The sequence below is a fragment of the Podarcis gaigeae genome (genome assembly GCF_964106915.1).
Source record: "Podarcis gaigeae genome assembly, chromosome: 5".
Taxonomy (NCBI): Eukaryota; Metazoa; Chordata; class Lepidosauria; order Squamata; family Lacertidae; genus Podarcis; species Podarcis gaigeae.
In genome coordinates this window covers 66,092,896-66,118,579 of record NC_139681.1, presented here as the reverse complement: position 1 = coordinate 66,118,579, position 25,684 = coordinate 66,092,896, and the positions used below count along the sequence as shown (strand labels likewise).

The following is a 25,684-nucleotide window of genomic DNA, read 5'->3' as shown; positions in this document are numbered from 1 at the left end:
CAGGACTCTTGTGATTTACAGTGGTACTTTGGTTTACAAACGTAATCCGTTCCAGAAGTCCGTTCTTAAACCAAAACCGTTATTAAATCGGGCCGCACTTTCCTTAATGAGGCCCCCTGCTGCCAGTGCCCTTCCACTGTTCAGATTCCGTTCTTAGACCTAGGTAAATTTCTCAAACCAGGACACTACACCAGTGTGGTATAGTGGTTAAGAGCGGTAGTCTCGTAATCTGGGGAACTGGGTTCGCGTCTCCGCTCCTCCACATGCAGCTGCTGGGTGACCTTGGGCCACTCACACTTATTTGAAGTCTCTCAGCCCCACTCACCTCACAGAGTGTTTGTTGTGGGGGAGGAAGGGAAAGGAGAATGTTAGCCGCTTTGAGATTCCTTTAAAAAGGGAGTGAAAGGCAGGATATCAAATCCAAACTCTTCTTCTCTTCTTCTATTTCCGGTTTTGCGGAGTTTGTAAACCAAATCGTTCTTAAACCGGACTGTTCTTAAACCGAGGTACCACTGTATTTGTTTTTAATGACTTCTGCCTCCACATTTTGCCTAAGTTGAAGTTCTTTCCTTGCCACCAGCTGCTGGACCTCGTATCATTCTAACGTTTCAGCCATCACCCTTTTCAATTTGCACTTCAATAGGCTCTATATATTGCAGAAGCTCTTGCAGTGATTGAAAGGCATGTGTGCAGAGAGAGAAGTGAATAGAAGCTGCTCCAAGAATCACACATTGGAGGCGACCCAGCAACGCAAAAGTGCCCAGAGCCACAATTTCTCTTTTCCAGAAATGGCATTCAGAGTTAGTTCTCCTAATAGTCAGTGGAGGAAAAAGGCATCCTTGATGAAGGAAAAGCATCATGTTAGATTTGGAGCATTCATAATTGGGTCTGAAACTCTTCCTGATTATTTGTTGTAACAGAAGAGTGGGTGGGGAAATGATTGACAGAAGGGGAATATATTGGATTGGTGGCCTGTGACAGTGTGAGTGACAGATTGAAAAAGACAATGCAAGCGAGGCAGAGTTTCTCATCATACATTTAAAGTGCTAAGATACCAGTTTAAACAGTCATGACTAGTGGTGTGAGGTGAGAATATTCTCCAGAATGAGAATATTCTCAAGAAAATTCTCCGGAGAATATTCTCTACAAACTGTAAATTCTAATGTTAAGAACCAATTTTACAACCCACATTTTAAAAATTAGTAAATAATAAGTCAAGCTGTGATATTGCCAGTGTAAGTAAGGAATAATGATCATTGTGTTTTATTTTCTGGAAATAATAGCATTTATTTTAAACTTTATATTGATTTTATTAGTGTCGCACTCAAAATACTGTACCATGTAGATATGCTTATTAAAGAACGTACTCAGGTAGCGGACCTGAGATTTTTTAATATTCCTTTTACTTTAAAAGCTACATTTCCTACATACACAACATAATTAGAATTCAAAGTTGATGGTAAATATACGGTTAGTGGCAGGCTTCGTGATTAATGTGAATCATTCCTGTTGAATTTTCAATTTAAAGTTTGGTGCAAAAAATCAAAGAATGTGAATTCACTGCATTTCCCCATTGAATAAAAGTATCTGTACAGTTTTTGGTTGCCATCTGAACACATTTACCCATGAATAAACATGTATATTAACTAATAATATCATTTTCAATGCATTAAAATTATATCATTTTCAATGCATTAAAATGAATATTCTGTTTTCAATGAAAATTCTCTAATATGGTCATTAATCAAGAATATTCTCCAAAAGATTATTCTCTCAAATTTAATGTCACTAGTCATGACTTCCCCCCAATAATAATGAAAGCTGTAGTTCGTTAAAGATGCTGAGAGTTGATTGGAGACCCCTATTCCCCTCCCACAGTTACAATTCCCAGAGTTCCTTTGATGGGAATCGATTGATCAACTACCCTAGGAAGTGTTTTTGCCAATATCTGGGTCCCAAACCATTTAGGGCTGTAAACATCAGAGTAAGCACCTTGAATTGGGCCTGGAAAACAGTTGGTAACCAGTATAGCTCTTTTAAGATAGAGGCAGTGTGCTCATGGTCTGCTTCCCTTCCAGCATTCAAGCCACAGCATTTTGCACTAGTTGTTATTTCCAGGTCATCTTCAGGGGCAACCCACATTACAGTTGTACAACTTGGAGATTACCAAAGCTGGGTTAACCATGGCTAGGCTATCCCTACCAAAAACGGCCATTGTAGTTTGGCAGAATTAAGTAAAACAGGCCAATACCACAGAAGAGGCAAGATGATATTTTGCCAGTCATTTCAAGTGAAAAACCCTGCATGCAGTGGTGCCCTCAGCCATTTACACACCTTTGTATGTACACTTGATTTTTTTTAGGGTTAGAGTGATAATTTCCCCTTAGACTTCTATGTGTATTGATCTCTGGAGGTCAGTTTGTCACCTTTCAGAGGTCTGGATAGGCAAAAGAATGAACTGTGTATCCCCCCCCCCCCCATTTTTAGCATATTTTTAGCTCAGGCAAAATGTGTGTGTCCCAGTGATAAACTGTCTAGGATGGAAGTGAGTCGGTCAAGCACCAGGCTTCTGTTGAAAGGAATATGCTATTTAAAAAATGATGCTCCGGATTAACAGAAAAATATTACGTCTGTTGCAGACTTTATATACTAAACCGTTTTGTAGATTCATCTCCACTCGTCACATCTAATTTGACTACAGCCCTATCGTGATACTTGGAGAGCCCTACACATTTTCTCCTTCGTGATAATCTTTTCATTTATCATTTGTCTTGCCTCTTGGTCCTGTTCGCTTTCCCACAATAGATGACTATTCAAGGACAGTTTTGCAGAAAATGAAGGATGTAAATGGGCTATAATTAGGGCTGAGCCAATGTAACTTTTCCAAAGCAATAATGGGCGCTGGGTTAGGAACATCCCCCTATACCTTATTATCTTCATTTCTGGGTGGCTGTTCACAGCCACAGTATTCTCTGTTACTGTACCTCCTCTGGAATCATTTTCTGTTTTTTGCTCACTATGTAATCCTAGTCGATTGGAGATCACATAGTGAACAAGATGATATCACACAATTTTATAGATTTCACATTGCTGTGCAGCCAGAGGAGGAGCACTGCCCATTTGCTTAAGGAGCTGGGTGGTGCTGCTCTCTTCCAGCAGTGAGAGCAGGTCACAAAACTTCTTAACACCTGGGAGTAAGCCCCCATTGAATTCATTATGACTTACTATGGTTAGGATTGTGCTGCTGGTATGTCCTCTTCAAGCCTGTCCCATAACAGCCACTTCTTAAGGCTATATTTAGAAGCTCTTTCAAAAAGCTAAATAACTGCATCTAAAGCAGGAAACTTAAGATGATGATAAAGAAGATCTAAATGTATTTCTGCTATGCACACACATGCACGTTCATTTTATATCTTTGATTTGGATAAAGCAGGGTAGGGTGGGGGGGGGGGAAATAAATCACTCTTCAAATGCAAAGGATTATGATGCTTTGCTGTTATTGCTATCTCCAGGTGCACCTCTCTTCCATAGAATATCTGCTGGTTTTTTCCCTTTTTTGCACGTTGATAATATCTGTCAGACAGAAAACCTTGGAGCATTAGTCCCTTTAAGTGATGTATCATGAGTTCTCTGAAGTTTAAGATTCTGCCACCATGCTAGATGGGACACGCGTTTTTCTAAATGCCCTGAATTGCAACTGACCACTCAACAAGAAAACACACAGCCAATCAAGTTTTTGTGGTATTTAATGGGGGAAACCCAAATCTCTCCCTCCCTCTTTCACACCCACACACCTTTTTAGGCATGTCTCAGAGAGATGCTGAGTGCATCTCTCAGTACTGATTGTAACTGCACAATAATGGCTAGTGACAGCCTTCTTGAAATGTCAGTGTTTATCAGGAACAAGGTGCTATACCAAGGGGTGTGCTTCTGTCGCATTAGCCTCTGAAATCAACTTCTTGTTGTATCAAATATCAGTATAACATCCTGACTCATTCTGTTTTGTGTACTCTTGTATATATGTCCCCTTGTATTGACAGACCATGAATTCACTAACAGGGCAATCCTATGCATGTATACTTGAGCATAAGTGTGCATAAGATTGCAGCTTTAAGGGACTTAACTACACATCACCTTAAATGTGTTACCTGACTTGTCATCAGGGTGTTTAACTAAAATCAAGAGGGGGGAGGCTCATCAAGATTAGGACCACAGATTAGGACCATTAGGAGGGGAGGTTTAACCCTTCCCTCTCCTGCCACAATTCGAAAGAAATTATCCTTCTACCCCCATAGAGGAATGGGGGGAATCTCTCACTGGTGCCAACTCTCACTAGTTTCACTGTTTCTATGCAGAGGGATTTCCTCCCCCCCCCCCCCGGATGACAGCAGCTAAATATTCCCTCTCCATGTGCTGTAGCATCAGTCTAAATCCCATCCCAACTTGGTGTCACTTCAAGCAGTATAAAGTGATGTAGAGTACTAGTTAGTTCTCTAATTTGCTTTTGTGAAGTTTTAACAAAGGCTGAAGTGATTTGAAAGTGAGGAAAATGACCCTTGAGTCATTAAGAATTTCTGACTCATCTGTTTCGGTGGAGGCTGTTTTCATCATTACAGACCATGAACTGGCAACCCACAAGTGTTCTTGATGGTATAAACAATCCTTTAATGAGTTCCATCATAATATATTTATTGTTTAATGCAGGAACTAGTGAAATGGCCCATCCTTGTGATGGATAGGGTATATGTAGACATTGCAGACAGAGACCCCTATGTATCGGAGGGGGGGCGGTTCCAGTGTAGAGAGAAGCACACGAGCCTGTGGTCTTTCCCCATCATTCCTCTTGAGTACTATCCATTGAGGAAAGTATTATTTGTAAAGGCCCAACAAGAGGCAGTTCAAAATTGGAGGCAGGACAGAGTGGGTCATAGGGAAAGAAAAAGATAAAAGAAAGTTGGAAACGGACAGCTGTCTTTGCCAGACAGAGTACAGTGGTACCTTGGTTCTTGAACGTCTTCTATTCTGGGAGCCTGTTCGACAACCGAAACTGTTCGAAAACCAAGGCATGGCTTCTTATTGGTTGCAGGAGCTTCTTGCACTCAAGCAGAAGCCACGTCGGACGTTCAGATTCCAAAAAATGTTCACAAACTGGAACACTTACTTCTGGGTTTGCTTCGTTCAGGAGCTGATTTGTTCGACAACTAAGCCGTTTGAGAACCAGGGTACCACTGTATATATGTCTGTTAGTAAATACCTTTGGTTTATATTTTTAACCCAGATGGTAATTTATTCTTGGCAATAGATAACTGCAGCTTGCACAATGCCAGTTTTACACACCTGGCTAGGTCAGCATGGTGCTGAGCTTGCACATCCAGTTTGACAGGCGAGTGACAAAAGGTAGGTGCTCTTTGAGCGTATGTTGAGTCTTTGTCAAAGTTAGACTGCCTGTAACTGCCCTTCTCCCTCCTCGTCAGTTGTTCAAAAGGACAGGAAAGCAAAATATTGTTGTGCATTTGAAGTGAACAGCAAACCTCTGGTTGACTCCTTAGTTAGAATACCTTGGCATGAAAATAATGAAATGTGTATATTAAGAACATATCAGATTACATTTCCCTTGATCTGTTACTTATCTAAATTATTTATTCATTCCCGAAGGATTAATGTGCGAACGAACAAAGAAATTCTTCACTAGGAAATTTAGACAGGTCTGAACAAGTTTTTTTTAAAACACCGATCCCTCCCTAATATGACCCTTGGAAAATGCCTCTTTAATTCCCCTCAATTAAAAGGTAAAGACAGATTGCAAGCGTCTGGCAGAGCTTTCCTCCACACCTGCTCAACGAAAGCATGTAGGAACACATCTCAGTGAGAGAGATGCCCACTTGCCAGATTTTATCTGCCGCGACTGCTGCTGAGTGAGACCATAAGGAAGAAATTTTAGGAGAACTGTGTTTGCATAAAGATTGCCTTGTTGTTTCTCTTCACTGAGTTGTCAAGTGATATTAGAAAGGCCTTCACAGTCCTGAAGATTTGACCTGGTATGAACTGATCTTCATGAAATTCTTGTCTTAATGAAAGTAGCATTGACAGGAGTACACCCAGGTATTTCAGCAGATGCGGTTACAAGAACAGGATTGATGGTGCTTGGCAAAACCATTCGCTGTCATGTCTGCATTCACACTGCACCAGATTGTTTAAAAATGGAACAAATCTTGTTATCCTTTGCTTTGGCTACAGTCCTTGTGTTCTGATTTCCATGCACCCAGAAATGACAGGCTTTAATCTGATAATTGTTATGTTGATCATTGAGTGTTTTGGTTTAAGATAGTCCTCTCCACTCCCGCCTACGTAACTTTTCATCAGTTTTGAATTAGCAAGAGAAATTTTACTTGGCAGTGATTTGAGTGAAAAGCTGCATTTTCAGAAATATTCCAGCTATTCAGAATGGGAGTCGGGTATGTTTTAAAAACAATTTATTGGATCAAAGCAGCACTTTCTGCATGTCATGAGGATGATCCAGCTAATCAGTCCATTTCAGTTCCACTGATTGCAGTAGGAAAGGCTTATGCATATGCTGAACTCTCATATTAGAAGCAATGAAATGTGTCTGTTCAACTTTGACTTCATTGTACCCCATATCGACATGTTTCCCATGTTTTTATTGATTGGTTGATTGAATTTATATACCGCCCTATAACCAGAGGCTCAGGACAGTTCACAGAATAAAATCAAAATATAAGACCACAAAATACATAATCAAAATAAAAATATCAACCCAATAACCAATGTCCTCCATTTATGACCTTTCTTGTGTGGTTGCATGCTGGGGGTTGCTGCAACAGCTGGTGTGCACAGGAAATGTGTTTTGTGAATTAAAAAGAAAATCAGTGGAGTCCATAAAGACTTAAGCCATTTCCATACACAGACAGCAAATGTGATGCCATCTTTTCCACCCATCCGCATGTGTTCATTGAATGCATGGAGAAGAATCCAATAATTACAAAAGGTCTTTAGCATGTCATCTTTGATTGGTAGACAAACTAGTGATCAAGGTAAAGTAAAGGTAAAGGTACCCCTGCCCGTACGGGCCAGTCTTGACAGACTCTGGGGTTGTGTGCCCATCTCACTCAAGAGGCCAGGGGCCAGCGCTGTCCGGAGACACTTCCGGGTCACGTGGCCAGCGTGACATCGCTGCTCTGGCGAGCCAGAGCCGCACACGGAAACGCCGTTTACCTTCCCGCCGGTAAGCGGTCCCTATTTATCTACTTGCACCCGGAGGTGCTTTCGAACTGCTAGGTTGGCAGGCGCTGGGACCGAGCAGCGGGAGCGCACCCCGCCGCAGGGATTCGAACCGCTGACCTTTCGATCGGCAAGTCCTAGGCGCTGAGGCTTTAACCCACAGCGCCACCTGCGTCCCTAGGACTAGTGATCAAACTAGTCATCAAATAAATGAGGAGTCGGTGGGCTGACATTCTCTGGCATAATTTGGTGATGGAAGAGGTTATCTGCTATGTAAAAGTAGACAGAGACTGAGCAAGACCAGCTGACTTCTTAAGGCTTCTGATCACCTCTCCTTAATTATAATGAGATTCCCAACATATTTTGTTCCAGCCCTAATATTTCCCCATGGAGGGACCATGCCCAGTGGCTGCTTGTTGGGAGAGTCAAAGAGTGTTGTGACTTGATTGACCCAGTTCTTACAACCATTTGGGGACTCTCCCTCTGCCTCCTAGCAATAGGATGCGAGGACCAGCATGTCATCCTCCAAGCACTGTGTGCCTGAAAATGGAACCAGTGGTACTCCACCATGTGCTGTTTTTCCCCATTCACACAGTGTTGCTACAGGCTGCTGGAATCCTTTTCCTTGTTTATCCACATATGCACATAGAGGAAAGTGAACAACAGCCTGGACAGCTTGTGAAATACTGAACGGTCCAGTATGAGACAGCACAGTCAACTAAGAGTTGTATAAGGAACCATGAGGGAGCTATATTGCATTTATCAATACTACCTGAGGAATACTAATGGCTGCAGTTGGAAACATTTCTCAGTACCAGTAGCAAATAATGACTTACGCAGAGGAACATTGCATGTGAAGCATGGACTGATATGAATCTTAACTTCTTAAACAATGATGCCACAAAGCTTAGATAGGGGGTGTGGTTGGTTTAGGATTAGAATATTTCCCTAAGGTCCTGAAACCCTGATTTCAATCTTCGCTTTGTGGTTGCATCCATTGTAGGAACTTGATTAGGACTCTTTATTCAAGTAGATGAAATTACTGTTTGCCTGAGATCCCTTTATGTCAGGACAAATGCAAGTTGATATAGAAGCTCTCCACTCTACAGTCTCCATTTGACCTAAATCAAGAAAGTATTGGGATCCTTACCCGGGCTAGCCCAATACATTTTGCTGCCTAAGATGAAGGACAAGATGGAATCGCCAGCATTCCACAAACAGATGTCATCCTGACTGGTAATTGAACCTTACTTCATCACTGCACGGACGCAGGTGGCGCTGTGGGTAAAAGCCTCAGCGCCTAGGGCTTGCCGATCGAAAGGTCGGCGGTTCGAATCCCTGCGGCGGGGTGCGCTCCCATCATTCAGTCCCAGCGCCTGCCAACCTAGCAGTTCGAAAGCACCCCCGGGTGCAACAAGATAAATAGGGACCGCTTACTAGCGGGAAGGTAAACGGCGTTTCCGTGTGCGGCTCTGGCTCGCCAGATGCAGCTTTGTCACGCTGGCCACGTGACCTGGAAGTGTCTCCGGACAGTGCTGGCCCCCGGCCTCTTGAGTGAGATGGGCGCACAACCCTAGAGTCTGGCAAGACTGGCCCGTACGGGCAGGGGTACCTTTACCTTTACCTTCATCACTGCACATGAGGCATGAGGTCATTTTAGGGGATCCAAGACAGACCATGTGGCAACAGAGGAAAATGACTGGGGGGGCTCAGGAGGAATTGTAGGGGGTTGATGTTGCTGCCACCTGAGATGGTTACCTCGCCCTGTCTAATCGTAGAGCCAGGAATTCTTAATGAATACTGAAGGCTGCACAGATTGATGGGTTTGCCATACTATAACTATTCAGTTTATAAGTACACCAAGCATTAATGCACATTTCCAAAGACTGTGTTTCATATCTGTCTTCTCAAGGAACTTCAGTTTGAACCAGGAGTTTCACTTAATCCACAATACCTCCATGGTGGCTTTGTTTGTTTGAGAGCCTGATCTCGCAATTGTACTGCTTTTCCCCATGCACTTGCTCCAAACTTTGGTGCCAGCTCAGAGTGCCTGGATAATTCTGTGGAATGCTCTGACCTGGACATTGTGTTCTGGGCTTTGATGTACAACTGAAAAAATAGCTTATTCTCCAGGAATCTGTTCTGTACACTAGTGCTGGATTACATTAGAAACCAGAACTGCCGTGGAACAATTCCAGCACTTGCCTTTCCGTATCTGGGATAGATCTGAAGATGATTCTGCATGATCCATGCACACAGAAATCCATTTCAGGTGGAACTGGTCTTTAGGCTGTTTGTACAGCTGCACACTGGGGGTATTTGTCAATCTTTCTCTCCTCTCTCCTTTCAGTCTTTAAGAATATTATAAATCTTCTTGGAATTCAGATGCAATATACCCAAAACCCATTCTGGGAACTCATGTAAATCCTAGTTCCCTGTTCTGTTTTGTAGTCTGCTGGTGCACGTCATGATTTCATTTAGACTCTCAGGTCTCTGCTTTTACATTATGCTGGTGGTATGGGAGCTATTGAAGCATATTTCATTCCCATACCACTGAAGCAACATGGAATACCCACACTCCACCCCATATGAACATTGCCCCAGCTTACGATAAAGGAGGTAAAGCACATGGTTGCCTGACATAGGGCCTTTTCACATGTGACTCTCGTGACTATAGAATGATCTCCTCAGGGAGACTTGTCCTGTGTTGAGTTTGATGTATTTTTAGTGCTAGGTGAAAAACTTTAGTTTTGTAGGCCTTTTTCAATTTTAAAGTTTATTTAGATTGTTGTTTTAACCTGCTGTGGTACTAATATACTTTTTATTGCTCTTGTGCCGGTTGTTTTTACTTCTAAATCTTGCTTAGCCTCTCTGAAAACCCTTTGGCTGATGATCAGGAATAAAAAAGTCCCAAATAAATAAACAATAAATACGTGTGGGTTGCTTCCCTGCCAGAGGGTAGCCTGCTGGTCTCCACACCTGGTGATGGTCAAGCTGATCAAAAACCATGCCTAGAATACTTTCAGGCATTCTTTCCATAGGAAATTCAGGTTTTGAGCATTTGGTTGTTTATTAAAAAAGAAAAAGCCTTTTATCTTTGCAGCACCTTCAAGATTAACTTGTTTTATTTTAACTCTGTGAGCTTTTGTAGACTCCAGTCTGCTTCATCGGATTCTGAAATGGACATCTAGGGACAAAATGAAAGTGTATGACAGAGTGAACTGTCTATGAAAGCTCATGCTGGCAAAATAAAATAAGTTTGACGTAAAGTTTCCACAAAGACCAAGCCTTTTCTTTTAAAATATCTCCATAATAATCATTCTTGGGAGCGAATTTGTAACTGAAAACTGTTAACATGGCAGTGTTAAGAAACCATAAATAAGCTTTGGAAAGGCACAAGGAAGAGGAACAAACTAAAAGGCAAGTAGTTTCTTGCTACTGCTTTTTGTCATACACACAGAATGATTTTCACTACTTATACACAGTGATTCTGTAGGGCAATGTGTTTCTCATGTGCCTGCGGTCATGTTCTCTTCCTAATGAGGTGGATCATAGCCGATGAAAGCATATGCCATAATAAATTTGTTAGACTTTAGGATGCCAAGAGATTCTTAACTGTTTTTGCTGCAAGAGATTAATGTTCCTACCCTTCTGGAAACGGGGTCTTGTTTTTGTTTTTCTCCATTAGGGCAAGCTTGGTGCAGGCCCGTTTCTAGAAGACTGGTTAGCTGGGAAAGGGAAGGAGCTCCTGCTCTGTAAACTGTTCCTCTGAGCAGTCCCCACTTTTAAATCATTACTATTTTTGTTTCGCACCCTTAACTTGACATCACAATAATGCCAAATGAAAATAATGAAAATCTTGCATGTCAACACTTTTAATAAGTCTTGCTCTTTTAGATTTTTTTTAATCGGTGGGATTATTGTGTGTTTGTGTGTGTTGTTTTTCTCTGGTTGATTAATTTCTGTTCTTTGAAACTATTATCCTTTGATTGCCTTGCTATTTACAGAAGGACTGAAGCGCCACCCAGTGATCACCAGAGGGGACTGAAATGATTCCGACAAATTTAATCCCAGGCATTAAGACTCATATGCCTCAATCCAGTGCCAATCCAGCTAGGAGCACTACATGTGTGTGTCCCTAGCTGAATTTGGAAACCTATGTGGTCTGTGTGAATGCCTGACTGTGCCCCAGTAAGCAAACAGATGCCTCTGGGAGCCTGCAACAGGGCATGAAGGTTCTGCCCCAGCCTTGGTGTTCATTATCTTGCAGATTCTAAACATGGAGATTCCCTATCTAGCTGCCATAACGGGCCTCTCCTCCACTAATTTATCCAGGACCCTTTTAAAGCCATTATTCACATGTTGCACTGAGCACAGGTATAAACTGTGGACAACTGTCTGTGTGAAGCAGTGTGCACTTCTTGATTTGTGCAGCTCAGACTTTACACTCATTCTTGTTAGTTCTTAACGTCCCACAAGGCTCTCAGTTGTTTTTGTTGCAGGCGTCTTAACATTGATATTTTATGTCACTGTTTGGCTTTTGACAGTATTTGATATTTAGGTTCAACAGTTTTGTGACAGTTTGAGCCATTACCCGGAATGATATTTAACATTTTATCGTTGTTGTCATTCTTAACAGTATTCAGTAGCCGGCAGCTTTTGACACTTGCTTTTTCATACCTGGCAAAACCCTCAAGAGAGAATTCTAGAGTGGCCTGCAGGCCTAAGGGACTCAAAACGTTGATTTTCAAGGTCACATTTTAGTCAGATTCTGCATTTAAGAATTTGAAACATTGAGAGGTTTTTCGTTCTGCTCAGCTCTAATGATAGACTTAAATTTGAGATGAATTTAGCCATATCCATGAATTTCAGATAGTAAACTATTTACTGCTCTGCTTAATGAGCACAAAGATTTGTTTTCAAATTGTACAGATTGCTGTGTGTGTGTGTTTCTCCCCCCCTCCCTTTCCCCAAATCCCTTCTGTTTTCTTTGTATGTCTGTTTGCTTATTTAGATTGTAAATCTGCAGGCAGGACTCTGTTCTCTTTTATCCTGCATTTTATATTGTACAGCTGCTGCTTCTGTCTTTCATTTTCCTTTTTCTGGTGGCACTTAGGAAATAATGGCTGTCTTCTTTTAAAGGTCCCACTGAGCCAATATTGCACTCGGGCTATTATGAAGCTGATGTACTGTGCACACTGCCGGGGCATGTCCAACGTAAAGCCCTGCAACGGCTATTGCCGCAATGTCTTGAAAGGCTGCCTGGCCAATCAAGCAGACCTGGACCCTGAATGGAAGAACCTGATTGGTAAGAAGAGCAGGCAACTGCACATTATTTCACTTTGGCTGGTCTTTTGCATGTAATTCCCGCCCCCCTTTCAATCAATAGAGTGCAGTTTTGGAGAACAAACAGATCAATTGATAGAAGCATTCACAATCCCTTTGCACTAAATTCTAAACACTATCGATATGTGTAGATGTTTCTGAAGCACCACTTCATCCTGTAGACTAAGTGCATACCTGCATCTCAGCTTCCCATGCTCTGGGCCTGGATGCTTTTAACTGCTAAGGATTTGCAAAGTGGCCTTGTAAAAAGCTATTTCATTCTAGAAGATCCCAGATTCAGCATTTAGCACTGGGTTACTCAAACAGTGTCGCTCTTGGCAGACCTGAACTTGCCTCTCTCTGTAGTGTGAGGAAAACAAACAGAAGCATGGGCTAAAGAGCCTGGAATACGTACACATGGTGGTAGGAAAGAAATTTGGATGACCATTGAGTGATCATTTGGCCATTCGAAACCCACCAATATTTTGATCAAATAACAAATTTCCTTGTGAGAAATTTGAATAAAATGAATCACAGATCGGGAGCAGCAACATCTTTTTTCTCCCGAAACTCCGTGCATATCTGCAATTATACAAACATTTAGGAGGAGTGGCATTCATCAGCAGAATGAACAGGACAATTGCTGGAATTGCCAAGGGAGAAAAGACTAGGCTAGCTTTGCAGTGTTTCCCCTTAATTAACTTGTGAGTCCAGTGGCAATAAGTATGTGCTTTAACACACGGGGGTGTTATTGAGTTGTCTTTGTTTTTGTTTTTATTATGTATTTTTATTGTGGGTTTGTTTCTGTTGTGAACCGCCCTGAGATCTGCGGGTGTATACAGATTTAATAAATAATAAATAAATAAATTGACAGAAGTCATCACCACCCGTTCTGTAAGACCTTAGGCGACTTTTAAAAAGCAAGTTGCTGTTCCTCGTTTGCCCCGTTGTTATAAGCGGTTAATTTTAGTGCAAGTAGGAGGATGAAATGGAGTCTAATTCCTGATACTTGAATCTATGGGCTTGACATCTTTTGTTGGTTTAAGCTTGTTCTGGAAACCCACTGAATGAAGTTGTCGGTGTGAGAAATAGACACAGTACAGCTTCTACTGCATGTAGTGCTGACATGGTATTGAGAGCCAGCATGCTATAGTGGCTAAGTCTGGGGAGATCCGGGTTCAAATCCCTGCTCGGCCATCAAAGTCACTGAGTGACTCTGGGCCAGGCACACACTTTCGTAGCCTGACCCTGCATCACAGGGCTGTTGTGAGGATAAAGTTGGAGGTGACAATCATGCCTGCCATCCTGAACTCTTTGGAGGAAAGGTGGTGATATAGATGTAAAATAATAATAATACTAACAACAACAACAAGGCTAGGAATAGTTTTTTAAAATAAAAATTCCTAGTGCATATATGATACTGTAATCATAAGAATCACAGAAAAAAGAATTATAAGAAAAAAGCAGAGACATCACCTTGCCAACAAAGGTCCATATAGTTAAAGCCATGGTTTTCCCGGTAGTGATGTATGGAAGTGAGAGCTGGACCATAAAGAAGGCTGATCGCCGAAGAATTGATGCTTTTGAATTGTGGTGCTGGAGGAGACTCTTGAGAGTCCCATGGACTGCAAGAAGATCAAACCTATCCATTCTGAAGGAAATCAGCCCTGAGTGCTCACTGGAAGGACAGATCCTGAAGCTGAGGCTCCAATACTGTGGCCACCTCATGAGAAGAGAAGACTCCCTGGAAAAGACCCTGATGTTGGGAAAGATGGAGGACACAAGAAGAAGGGGACGACGGAGGATGAGATGGTTGGATAGGGTTATCGAAGCTACAAACATGAGTCTGACCAAACTGCGGGAGGCAGTGGAAGACAGGAGTGCCTGGCGTGCTCTGGTCCATGGGGTCACAAAGAGTCGGACACGACTAAACGACTAAACAACAACAACAATCATCATAAGAATGTGGGCATTTAGCTCCTTATAGGCTTAAATTCCACATGACTCACAGTCTCCCTGGGAATAAATGAATATATAGAAGAACCCATTGAGATACCCTACATGTCCAGTGCTGGTATATAATGATTACCTAGATTTTTGAAACATTATTTGTATGACACATTCTTAAATTGTGTCTGTTATTTACCCTGATAGATTCACTGCTGTTGGTGGCTGACCGCTTTGATGGACCATCCAATGTAGACATAGTCATTGGTACAATTCATACCAGGATTGCAGAAGCCATTTCAAATATGCAGGAGAACAGAGAATCTATAAAATCCAAGGTAAAAGCCAGACTGCAAAAGCTGAAAATGCAGTTTACTTAACAGCGATATTTCATTTATTGTATGTATTTATATCATGCCTTACCTCCATGTTACAAAGTTTGTCATTAAGACATGTATCAGCCCTGCTTAGCTTCAGCCTTCAGATCATGCCCTGGGAGCTTTTGGCCTCCGCCCTTTTCATATCTGCCATCTGAGGCAAAGTAACGCCAAGAGAATTCCAACAATTTCTGCTGAATGACATTAGAACTGCTAGGCCCTGGGTTGTTCCTTTCATGAGTACTGGACAGGCAGAGATAGCCTGATTATCTTGCCTGTCTTCTTTACTTGCACATCTTTGCTAGAGCCTATCTCCCTTCCACCATAGAAGCTGGCCGGCTTCCCCTGAGAATCCCACCTGTCTCTCCTTCATCCTCCTTGATTTCAGAAGATTTTCGCAGCTGCATTTCTGAGCAGAATGTGATACATTAGCCCTGCATGGAGGGAATTCGCTCCTTCATCAGTCCTAAAACTGTGCAGCTCCCCATCCAACTGAGTCAGATGTTAAAAGCGGAATAATTTGTGCTCCTGAAGCCCAGCTGCTTTCCCCATGATTCCTAAGAACTGTAACTAACAGGTGCTGATGGAGAATGAATCGGGAACTGACTGGCAAGTAGATAAGTCACTGATAGGCCAGCAGGGATGGAGGAAACAGCAGTGCTGCACAAAATACAGTGTTAATTCAACACAGAAATAGAGCCATCAATTCAGGGGGGGGGGGGGGAGAGAGAGAGAGAGAGAGAGAGAGAGAGAGAGAGAGAGAGAGAGAGAGAGCGCACAGAGGGACGAATGAATCTATACCTCCCAGAAGGTATTTTTCATTGCTCTTGCCTGTTTTTATGCCCCTAAAAGAATTGCTTTGTAATAACCACAGTAATAAACTATAAATGGGTGAGCTACAGTGATGAAGCTGGATTCATTTGTCTCTTTCATAAAACAAATTTGGGAATATTTTATATACAAGCATTAAAAAGAAATGGCTAGCAAGGCAGTAGGCTCACCTTGTAAATCACAGATATGGGCCAAAGTGCACCATAAATGACATCCACATTGTCTATCATTATGATGCAATTAATCTGAAACTCTGCTCCAGGGCAAGTTAGCCAGGTTGTTGTCTTCTGCAGTGTGAGCACCCAAAACCCAGTTGACCATTCAGCCAGCTAGAGTGTTGGTAGCTGTCACACAGAATTATCACACAGAAATCAGATTCCACGTTGGTGGCAGCATCAGAATCCCATATTTTAAAAGGATTGTTCTTCTACAATCCCTTTTTCTGTTCTTAAAAGGAAGTTACAACAGTGGAGGCGTTATTGTTCCCTTAAAAACAACAACCAATTATATATATCTCAGCAGTTTAAAACAACAGCACATACATAAAACCTGGGATAAAGATTTCTATTGAGAAAGCTTTTTGAAAGAGAAACATACCCTATTTTTCCCCCCTTTATTTCCCCCCCCCCAAAAAAAACTAGGTGCATCCTATGGACCGGTGCGTCCTATGGGGCGAAAAATATGGTATTTAGCAAGCGCTGGAAGGGCAGTAGAGAAGGTGCCTGCCAGGTATATAATGGGAGGAAGTTCCAAAGGGTAAGAACACTAAAGGCCCAATTCCAACATCATGCAGAATGGGTCTCCCTTTAGAACAGTATCTGCGGGATGCACTGCAGAACATAGTGATCAGTTGGAGAGGAATCCTTAATTCACTGGTTCAATTGCAGCTCAACTGAGATTTGATTTGGGTGAAGGGCCCTAGACCAATGGCAGGGCATATGACTTGAATGCAAATGTACCAAACCTTTGCATTTTCAGGTAAGATTGGAAGAAATATGCACCTGAAATTGTGGAGATCTTCTGCCAGTTACTAAACTTGACAGATCCATGGTCTGAACTAGTACAAAGCAGCTTCCTATGTCCCCAAAGCAATGCGATATCTGAAAATTGGATTACTGTTGTGTTAAAATTGGTATGTGTGAGCAAATGTGAAGTTAGGAAGAAATATGATTAACAGGGGCATATTTTACAGCTGTGACTTGTTAGATAAATGCTTTGCTATTAAGTTTCGTTTATTTTCTCCAGACCTTTCAAGGTTGTGGAAATCCCAAACTCAACTCAAAAGCTTCCAGCGCTGAGGAAAAGAAGAGGCGAGGAAAGTATGTCAGTGAAGATAAACCTTCAGGGCTAAGTTCAGAGAAACTTGTGAGTATGGAATTTAGTTCTGACTTTTTTAGAAATGCTTCTGTATGGAAACAATCTGTGTGGCCCGTTGCTTAGAATAGCACTGGTTCAAGGTCACACGGAGAGCTTCCAGGTTGGCTGCTGGTTGGAAAGCCAATCTTCCCAGTCACAGTCTGACACCCTAACACCAAGTCACCAGTGGAGGTCGTCTCCCTGGTTTAATTATTCTTTTGATGACGCCATTGGCATTTTTGAGATACTCCGCTCATAACAATTTCAGGAAATGTGGGCTGCCACTGCTTTGTTCCTTCCACTCAAGCACTCGCAGGCACCGTTAGTATAACCCAGTCTGTCTCCTGAGTGAAAATACAGCCTCGCTGCAATGCTGTTGCAACTTCATATTTAAGAAACTAACATGAAAAATAAATGGGATAGTTCCGAGTACAGTCGTACCTTGGATCCCGAATGCAAGTCGAACATTTTGGGTTCCAAACACCACAATCCCGGAAGTGAGTGTTCTGGTTTACAAATGTTCTTTGGAACCCGAATGTCTGGCACAGCTTCCGATTGGCTGCAGGAAGTCGCGCCTTGGTTTCCAAACGTTTTGGAAGTCAAACGGACTTCCGGAATGGATTCCGTTCGACTTCTGACGTACGACTGTAGTGGCCTTTCCCTCCCTTTGATTTTAGGACCTCTCTCAGTAATGTCAATGAAGTTCTAACTCTTGTTCCAGCAATGCAGGTTTATCCAGTCATTACTCAGCCTTACCCAGTGAATAAAGGTAAAGGGACCCCTGACCATTAGGTCCAGTCGTGACCGACTCTGGGGTTGCGGCGCTCATCTCGCTTTATTGGCCGAGGGAGCCGGCGTTTGTCCGCAGACAGCTTCCGGGTCATGTGGCCAGCATGACCAAGCTGCTTCTGGTGAACCAGAGCAGCACACGGAAACGCCATTTACCTTCCCACCGGAGCGGTACCTATTTATCTACTTGCACTTTGATGTGCTTTCGAACTGCTAGGTTGGCAGGAGCAGGGACTGAGCAACGGGAGTTCACCCCGTCACGGGGATTCGAACCGCCGACCTTCTAATTGGCAAGTCCTAGACTCCGTGGTTTAACCTACAGCGCCACCCATGTCCCTTTTTTTACTGGCATATGTCAATGTTATTAGTCACCACTAGCCACCTTCTTGAAGAAAGTTGGTCTTCAACTTACTAATACATCCTGACAGTTACTCACCCACTCTCCTTCTTTGCCAAGCTCTTCTACCATTTTAGTGCTTCTGCTCCCAGGCCAGGTATTCTGGGTGCTCTGGGTCCATTTATCCTTCATAAGTACATAGGAAGAGGCCTGTTGGATTAAACCAAAGGCCCATCTAGACCATCATCCTGTTCTCGCAGTGGCCAACTAGATGCCTGTGGAAAGCCCACAAGCAGGATAGGGGTTTGAGAGCTTTTCTCTTGATTTTTCTTGGGAGAACTTAAATAAATGTTGTGTTGATAGCTTTCTGCTGTATAAAATAGCAGCTTCGGTAAAGTAGCCTGTCTTGAATTGTGTACTAAAAAACAACTATGGAAATTGTAGCAGTCTTGCATTGTTGTAAGTGGATTAACAGCTGCCCAGCGTTTGAACCCATAAGTTCTGGATCAGTTTATCATGACTGAGCTTGGAATTCAAAATGTCACTTTCAAACACCTTCCTCCTTCAGCTTTGATTCTTCTCCATCTGGCAGGTTTCAGATGCCAAAGGGAAGCTGAGAGAAATAAGGGACTTCTGGGTTGCCCTCCCAAGCACACTTTGCAATGAAAAAGTTTCCTCTGGTTCTGTGAATGAGGACAGGTGCTGGAATGGAATGGCCAAAAGCGGGTAAGGCTGGTCAAAATGTGACGGAAGTTCAGCAGGGTGAAGTACACTCACACACCAGTTTCATGAAGCTTTGTAATCTGTAATTATGAGCCCCATTATGGGGTAGGTAAGAGAGAAAAGGCAGAGTTTGCCTAGTCGAGAGAGTCAACATTAGTAGTCATTGGGATCCTGTCCTTTTCCTTGCTTAGACTGAGCCCCACATAAACACACACATGCTTGGGCAAAAAGATGGCTGCTGGTGCTGTTATTCCCTGCACCTGGTTCAAACGTAATGCTGAGCCATAGTTTAAGAAGCCAGTCACAGGACTGAGAGATCTTTCATCCCACCCACCCCCAATCTCTGGTTAAGGGCTTCCCTAAACACCAATTTAGAACCAGTATTTCTTTTTAGAAGGGTTATTTAGCAGTGTTAGAATTCCTTTAACCAGGGTTAGGGGCAGACATAAAGCCAAGATATAGCAGGTGGAGGCAGAGGGCAAGTGGAATTTGTGCCCACAAGATCAATTCCTAAACCATGTTGTCAGAATTCTAGGTTTGATGTTATGATCAGAAGCGTGTTGAAGGCTGCAGTAATGTTGGTGAGTTGCAAAGACTTAGATGCAAGTTAAAGATAGTGACCTAATTCCAATGTAGCACTAAACAGTAATGATATTATGCGCATGAGTAGCAGCAGGCCTTGGGTTTGCATCTTCCCTGCTCCCCTGATGTGACACCATGGAGATTTGAAACATCTGCTTCCTCTTCTAGACAACAGTTTGGCCCCAGCTTTTATTGAAACAAACCATAGTTTAAACTAACCAAAGTCTACCTAGTTCTGACATAATAACAAACTTTTGGAAGCAGATGGTCTTCCTTGTGACCATGTCAGAATGCGCAAACCTGGTCAATGTCTTAAATCAATTGCGATAATGTTTGATACCCTAAAGTTGGCTTCTTGCATGAACACACGTGGCTCTTTGCAGGTATCTTCCAGATGTGATGGGAGACGGACTAGCCAATCAAATCAATAACCCAGAAGTTGAGGTAGACATTACTAAACCAGACATGACTATTCGCCAGCAAATCATGCAGTTGAAGATTATGACAAATCGACTGCACAATGCATATAATGGGAATGACGTGGATTTTCAGGATACAAGTAAGTATGGAGCTGAGAAAAGGCAACGGTGTTGTGCTGTGGAGGTGGCACAATCTATATCATGCATACTTATATGATATGATTTATATGATTAGCAGTTGAAATAAAGAGTTCTGCAGGATTCCATGTTCAGAAAGCAACAGAACATCAAAGAGGTTCAGTTCACAATTCTGTTACGCCATACTTAATGTAGAGCCAGTGCACGGAGGCAGTGGCAAGTTGGCTGCTGCAAGTATTGCCCTTATTTGCTGACACCCAAAACTGGAGTGCAAGAGATCTAGTTAGTAGCGCTTGGTGATTTTACTCCTCCCTCTCTAGAGTGCTGGCTGCTACATCCATATCTTTATACAGGCATTGCCAAGACTTGTGCACCTGAGATTGCCCACTGTCTTCCCAGGGTTTCTTCTCCCCATCAGTCCCTAATGCCTCATTTCAATGGACAAACTCCAGGATGGAGTTTGTCCAGAATGGACAAACTGACTGTTCAGCAGCAGCAGGTTTTTCAAGCTTGGGAGGATGCTGTAGCTCAGGATGGTACAGTGGTACCTTGGGTTACAGACGCTTCAGGTTACAGACGCTTCAGGTTAAAGACTATCTAACCCAGAAATAGTACCTCGGGTTAAGAACTTTGCTTCAGGATGAGAACAGAAATCACATGGCAGCAGTGGGGCAGCAGTGGGAGGCCCCATTAGCAAAAATGGTACCTCAGATGAAGAACAGTTTCAGGTTAAGAACGGACCTCCAGAATGAATTAAGTTCTTAACCCGAGGTACCACTGTAGTTCAAAATATTGCTCCTTTCTGTAATTAGTCCTTAGGAGCCTGTGGGCTCAAGTCCCCTGGTAACTACAGTAACAATGAGAACATGTCCAACTTTGGTTTGCTAAAAATGTGGATTGAAAGGCTCCGCACAGAATTTGGTCCACTCATCCCATTTTCCCCACCAGCTTTTGGGTGGGCAACAGGGGTGAGGTGAGATATATACCCCTGCTTCACTGCATTGCAAATTCTTCATTTGCTTTCCCTGGCTTTATGGCAACAGCAATGCACATGGTGTGGTTTAATTTGCAAGCTCTTTTGGAACTGCCATGCTTACTTGAACTTTTGTCTTGCCTAGGTGATGACATTAGTGGTTCTGGAAGCGGCGATAGTTGCATTGACGACATCTGTGGCAAAAAACTGTCCAAGAGCGCCAGCACCAGGCCGCCAGAGACGCATCCAATGCCTAAGCAGTCTGGACAAGGTGTTGGTGGAAATAGCAGCAACATACTTTTGCCTTCTTCCTTTCTTTTATTACTTTCTCTGGCTGCTGTTGCAGCACAGTACCTGCGGCGGTAACTCATTTGTGCGGCCGTGAAAGAGACTGTGGGTGGTTGTGGTCTTAACTTTGCCAAAAATGTGGACTATATTTAATTCATCTTGGCAAAATGAGGGAGATAAAACGTTCTTGATTGTTTGTGATGACCTGGCAGTGCTAGAACTGGTCTTTCCCCCCTCCCCTTTCTTTTTTGGTCTTCTTTGAATGCTGGGGCCTTCTTTCTTTACCTCTTTTTATCATTAATTTGCCACAACGAGACACTTAGGAGCCTACAACAGATCTTGGCAGATATGGGTAATAAGGACAAATGACCTTCAAGGCCACATCATTTTTATTGACTCCAATAAAACACACAAGTATCTCATATTCTTATTTAGCTGTAGCCAAAGATGTGCTACAATTGTTTAAAACAATACACCTTTTTTAATTTAAAAATCTTCCAGGTGCTGTAACAGTTCATTATTTTCCATTAAGCAAGTGGCAAATGGTCCTTCCTGTGTACCAGATTAGCAAAGGGATTATGGTGGAATTTGGAACGAAATTACTTTAATTGGCAAATACCTCTGTTAAAATGAGTGGTTGAAGCCACTTAATATTTCTCTCCTACATCTAAATGAATTAGAGTGAGATTCAAGTTTTGCATGATCCTTTGAAAGTAGCATTCAAAATTGATAAAATGCAATACAGAATTGTAATATGCAACATTATGCTAGAAATATGCATGGGGAGATTTCTGTCTGGGAAGCATTGTTTTCAGTTTGAGGCTGAAAAATTTCCCGTTATTAATAGTGACAACAGTTGACTTTTACCAAAGGGATGATGCAAAGAAACTGCTTTGTGTGTTATTACTGATCCTGTTAGCAAAGCCTGGAGGCGACTAATTGTTTGGCCCAGGGAACAATTATATACTATCAAACACCCCAGGGAATTTCCATGGCTACAACCTGCCCAAAGTACCACCAATTATGCCGATGGAAAGCAGACCAAAGCCATAGTTTGAGTCATCAAGTCAACCAGCTGCTACCTTATTTCATCTCACATTGGCATAGTTAACCTTATGTTCTCTAGTCCTTGTTTAGTAAAACTGCTTCACTTCAGCTAATTTCCTGATTGTTGCTACATATTTGCCAGGAGTATTGTCTGATATCAAGGTGGAAGGGGTTGGAGGAAAGAGGGGCTGTCCAACCACATATCTACAGCAATAGATTCTCCTATGTATTTCGCCGTTGAGACACAGTTCTCTGCTTTGGGTTCGTTTGGTACAGCCATAAACTTTTTTCACCCCCTTTCAAAAATATCTAGCATAGAAAGGCCAGTCCTATTCATGTTGTTGAATGATAGGAAGCCTTCGACACAATCTTTGCTGTTAATTCACTTATATCATGACTTTCCTTTTAGGACACAGGGATTATGAAAGCATATTTTTTACATTTAATATATAGATATATGGGCTTTGCATAAATGTCGAAAACATTTCTCTTCTGCATCAAAGACAAATGCATTTCTTAACGACAGCATTCAAAAAGGCAGAATTACAGAATCAGTTATAAAACATGCAGAGTTAGCAGGGAAGCCATTCTAGTATTGTGGCACATGAATTAATGCAAGCAAATTAATTCAAATGAGTTATCTTTCCCATTCCCGGCCCTATTTGTTTTTCTACAACACTGGGAGAAATTAATTTCCTAATCACTTCAATCGGTATTGGAGGCTGCCGAAAACATCACCAGAATGTTGAAAATACGCTACTGAAGTCTTGACGCCAGAACGAATTTGTTGCTCCAAAGAACACCTTCTTTTGCACACATTACTTTCAGTCCCTTGTTAAGTAGAACAATACACCACCCCACTTTCATTATTGATCTCGTCCATCTAATATATTTATTTTTGTTCTCAGTTTAGACCATTCTTAATAATTCTGAATACAAATGAGGCATGAAAAGCAAATAGCCTGCCTCCTTTGAACGTTAAGTTCAAATGCCCGGGGGGGAAATGGAGTGCCACATTCAAATAGCATTATATATGTAGCCTTCTGTTGGTAAAAAATAGAAATGAAATGCTATACACATTGAGGTAAAAATGAAACAGCTGCCATTTCCTCCCCCCTGAATGAAAATCTTCTGCCAAACTGCTGGAGAGCTGTAAACTCAACACAGTCCTGGGCTCAAACTATGAGAGAACTAGGGCCTGGTGCATTTACTCTGTTGCTTTTAACTCGGCCTGCCACATCACATCTGAAACAGAAACTGGCTGTGTGAAAATATTTTTTCTAGGAGGAATGTGCAAATAGGGACTGATGGCCCTCACCCTCCACTTCCCTCCCCAAAGCCTCTCCCTCCCAGCCAACTTTACTTCCCATATGAGAGCCCAATTGAGGAAAACACGACATTGGGGAGAGAGGCTCTGCTACAAGGAAGCAGGCCGTGAGGGGGTGGAAGTTTTTAGGGTCCATTTGCTCAATCCTGATTTTTATACGCAGTTGAGTCATCCCGTATTTAAATAAATGAGTCTGCCACGCCTTTGAGCCTCATTTGTCATTTGAGCCTCGGTCTCTTGATAAATGCTAAATCTAATGCTCTTAGGATCTGAAGTTTTGTGATTTGAAAAGTTTCATATATATATATATATATATATATATATTTGCTTTCGTAGATATATATATATATATATGAATAATGACATTGCTGTTTTTATGTTTAAAAACACCTTATAAAACCCAAGCCCTTTGCAAAGCTGTCAGCCAGAAACCTGTCACGGTTTTTTTTTCTTTTTGTGCCATAATGTATTTTTCAGTGGAGGGCTGAGGGTCAATAGAGGCTTTAAGAGCACTGATATTTATCATTTACAAATGACAAACAACCTATAATTTTCTGGTGGGCTTGTTAGAGAGTTATGGTACAAATATATCCAGAGTACACCTTGGCTTTTTTAAAACAAATGCAGTTCTATCTGCAAAATTAAGATTTATTTCACTTACTGGCATTCTTGGCCATTTATATATTTCTTTTGGTTACCAAGTTCCTGTAACTATCTTGCACTGTTGAACTATGTTCTTTGAATCCTTGTATAAATAAAATAAAAAAAGGCTGGAGACTTAAATCTATAAGAATGTCCCTTGCAACAACATGCTGCTTTATTTGTTCTGTTTTTACTGATTTTCAGCAGGTGCCAGACTAGCATCATGAAAAGGTATGTCAACTTGCTGATGATAATAATAGCATGAAGAATGGTCTGCCATACCTGTATACTGTTAAAATAGCTACATCTTGATTAGTATTGCTATGCATTTACTCAGAAGCAAGTCTAAGTTTGATGGGCCTTAGTCCTTAGTAAGTGTATTTAGGATAGCGCCATTAATGCTAACACTTGAAGGCAATGAGCCACCTAGCTACTGTGGCACACCAATATGTGATGCCCTTCTAACTCCCTATAACTGAATGTTGTAACCGACAGACACCAAAATGTATTTTTATGCAGAATGGTGTGACCAGGACAGCAGCCACCTATGTATGGGCCGAAGTACAGTTAAGAGCCTTTTATGTGTCACATCCAACACATGGAGCTCCCACATGGTTTTTCAGTAGTCCCTCTCAGAGCAGCTGTTGTTTTGATCAGCCCTCCTTTCCAAGTCAGTGTACAGTATTTAGGACTGGTGTTCAAATGTTAAAGCATGCTTAATGGTCCAGAGAACCAGAGGAGAGGCACTTCTAGATAAACAGTGCCTACTGGAGGAAAAATTGTACACCTGTCCGAGTCCATTATGTGGATGGTCTGTGTTGGATTTAGTTGCCCAGATCTAGCAGCAGAGATGCAAGCGTGGAAAGAGGTTTATGCACATAAATCTGGTGTAGACAGGGGCATAACAGCCTCCTGCAGAGAAAAAATGCCTGCATCCAAAACCTGCTGGCTCCCAGCACAGCTACCAAGGGGTACTCCCTGATTTATCAGCAGCCAGACCCTATGTCTCCTGGCTCCCTCCTCTCCTGCCTCTGAGTCTGAACTTCCCTCTGCCCCAGCCTATTCCTGCTCACTAAGTCCTGTTGCCTCTTCAGCTTCTGACACCTCTCCCCCCCCCCCATCTTCTCCCTCTGGCCATTCATCACCATCCCACCACCAATCCCCTGGCTCTGAGCCTTCTTCCTTTGGAAGGTTCCCCAGCTGGGGCCTCCCAACACTGCTCTATATCCAGCCAATCCATGCCACAACGGCCTCAGCAACATGTTATATAAATTGCATATCCATCACTAATATATACACAAATAAGCAACCAACCAGCAAACTGTCATCCTAAATGAGGATGAA

At 42.3% G+C, this 25,684-nt stretch overlaps 1 protein-coding gene and 1 long non-coding RNA gene across 3 annotated transcripts in view; one reads left to right on the top strand and one right to left on the bottom strand.

Annotated features, from left to right (window-relative positions):
• GPC1 (glypican 1) overlaps positions 1 to 24,481 on the top strand; it is a 196,761-nt gene extending 172,280 nt beyond the window's left edge. Inside the window, exons 4-9 of the mRNA XM_083742110.1 lie at positions 12,382 to 12,547; positions 14,719 to 14,849; positions 16,965 to 17,084; positions 18,794 to 18,927; positions 19,890 to 20,065; positions 21,182 to 24,481. Of these exons, the coding sequence (XP_083598236.1) occupies positions 12,382 to 12,547; positions 14,719 to 14,849; positions 16,965 to 17,084; positions 18,794 to 18,927; positions 19,890 to 20,065; positions 21,182 to 21,402 (948 nt within the window). The 3' untranslated portion in view covers positions 21,403 to 24,481. The remainder of the gene's footprint in view (positions 1 to 12,381; positions 12,548 to 14,718; positions 14,850 to 16,964; positions 17,085 to 18,793; positions 18,928 to 19,889; positions 20,066 to 21,181) is intronic.
• On the bottom strand, positions 3,559 to 14,028 carry LOC310846124. 2 transcript variants are annotated; one of them, XR_014565148.1, is made up of 4 exons: positions 11,488 to 14,028; positions 8,878 to 11,446; positions 7,424 to 8,497; positions 3,559 to 7,040 (listed from the first exon to the last, which is right to left on the bottom strand). It is a non-coding gene; the product is annotated as an uncharacterized lncRNA (long non-coding RNA). The 2 variants fall into 2 exon arrangements; XR_014565149.1 differs by having other exon boundaries at positions 8,878 to 14,027.
• Positions 24,482 to 25,684: the final 1,203 nt, after the last annotated feature.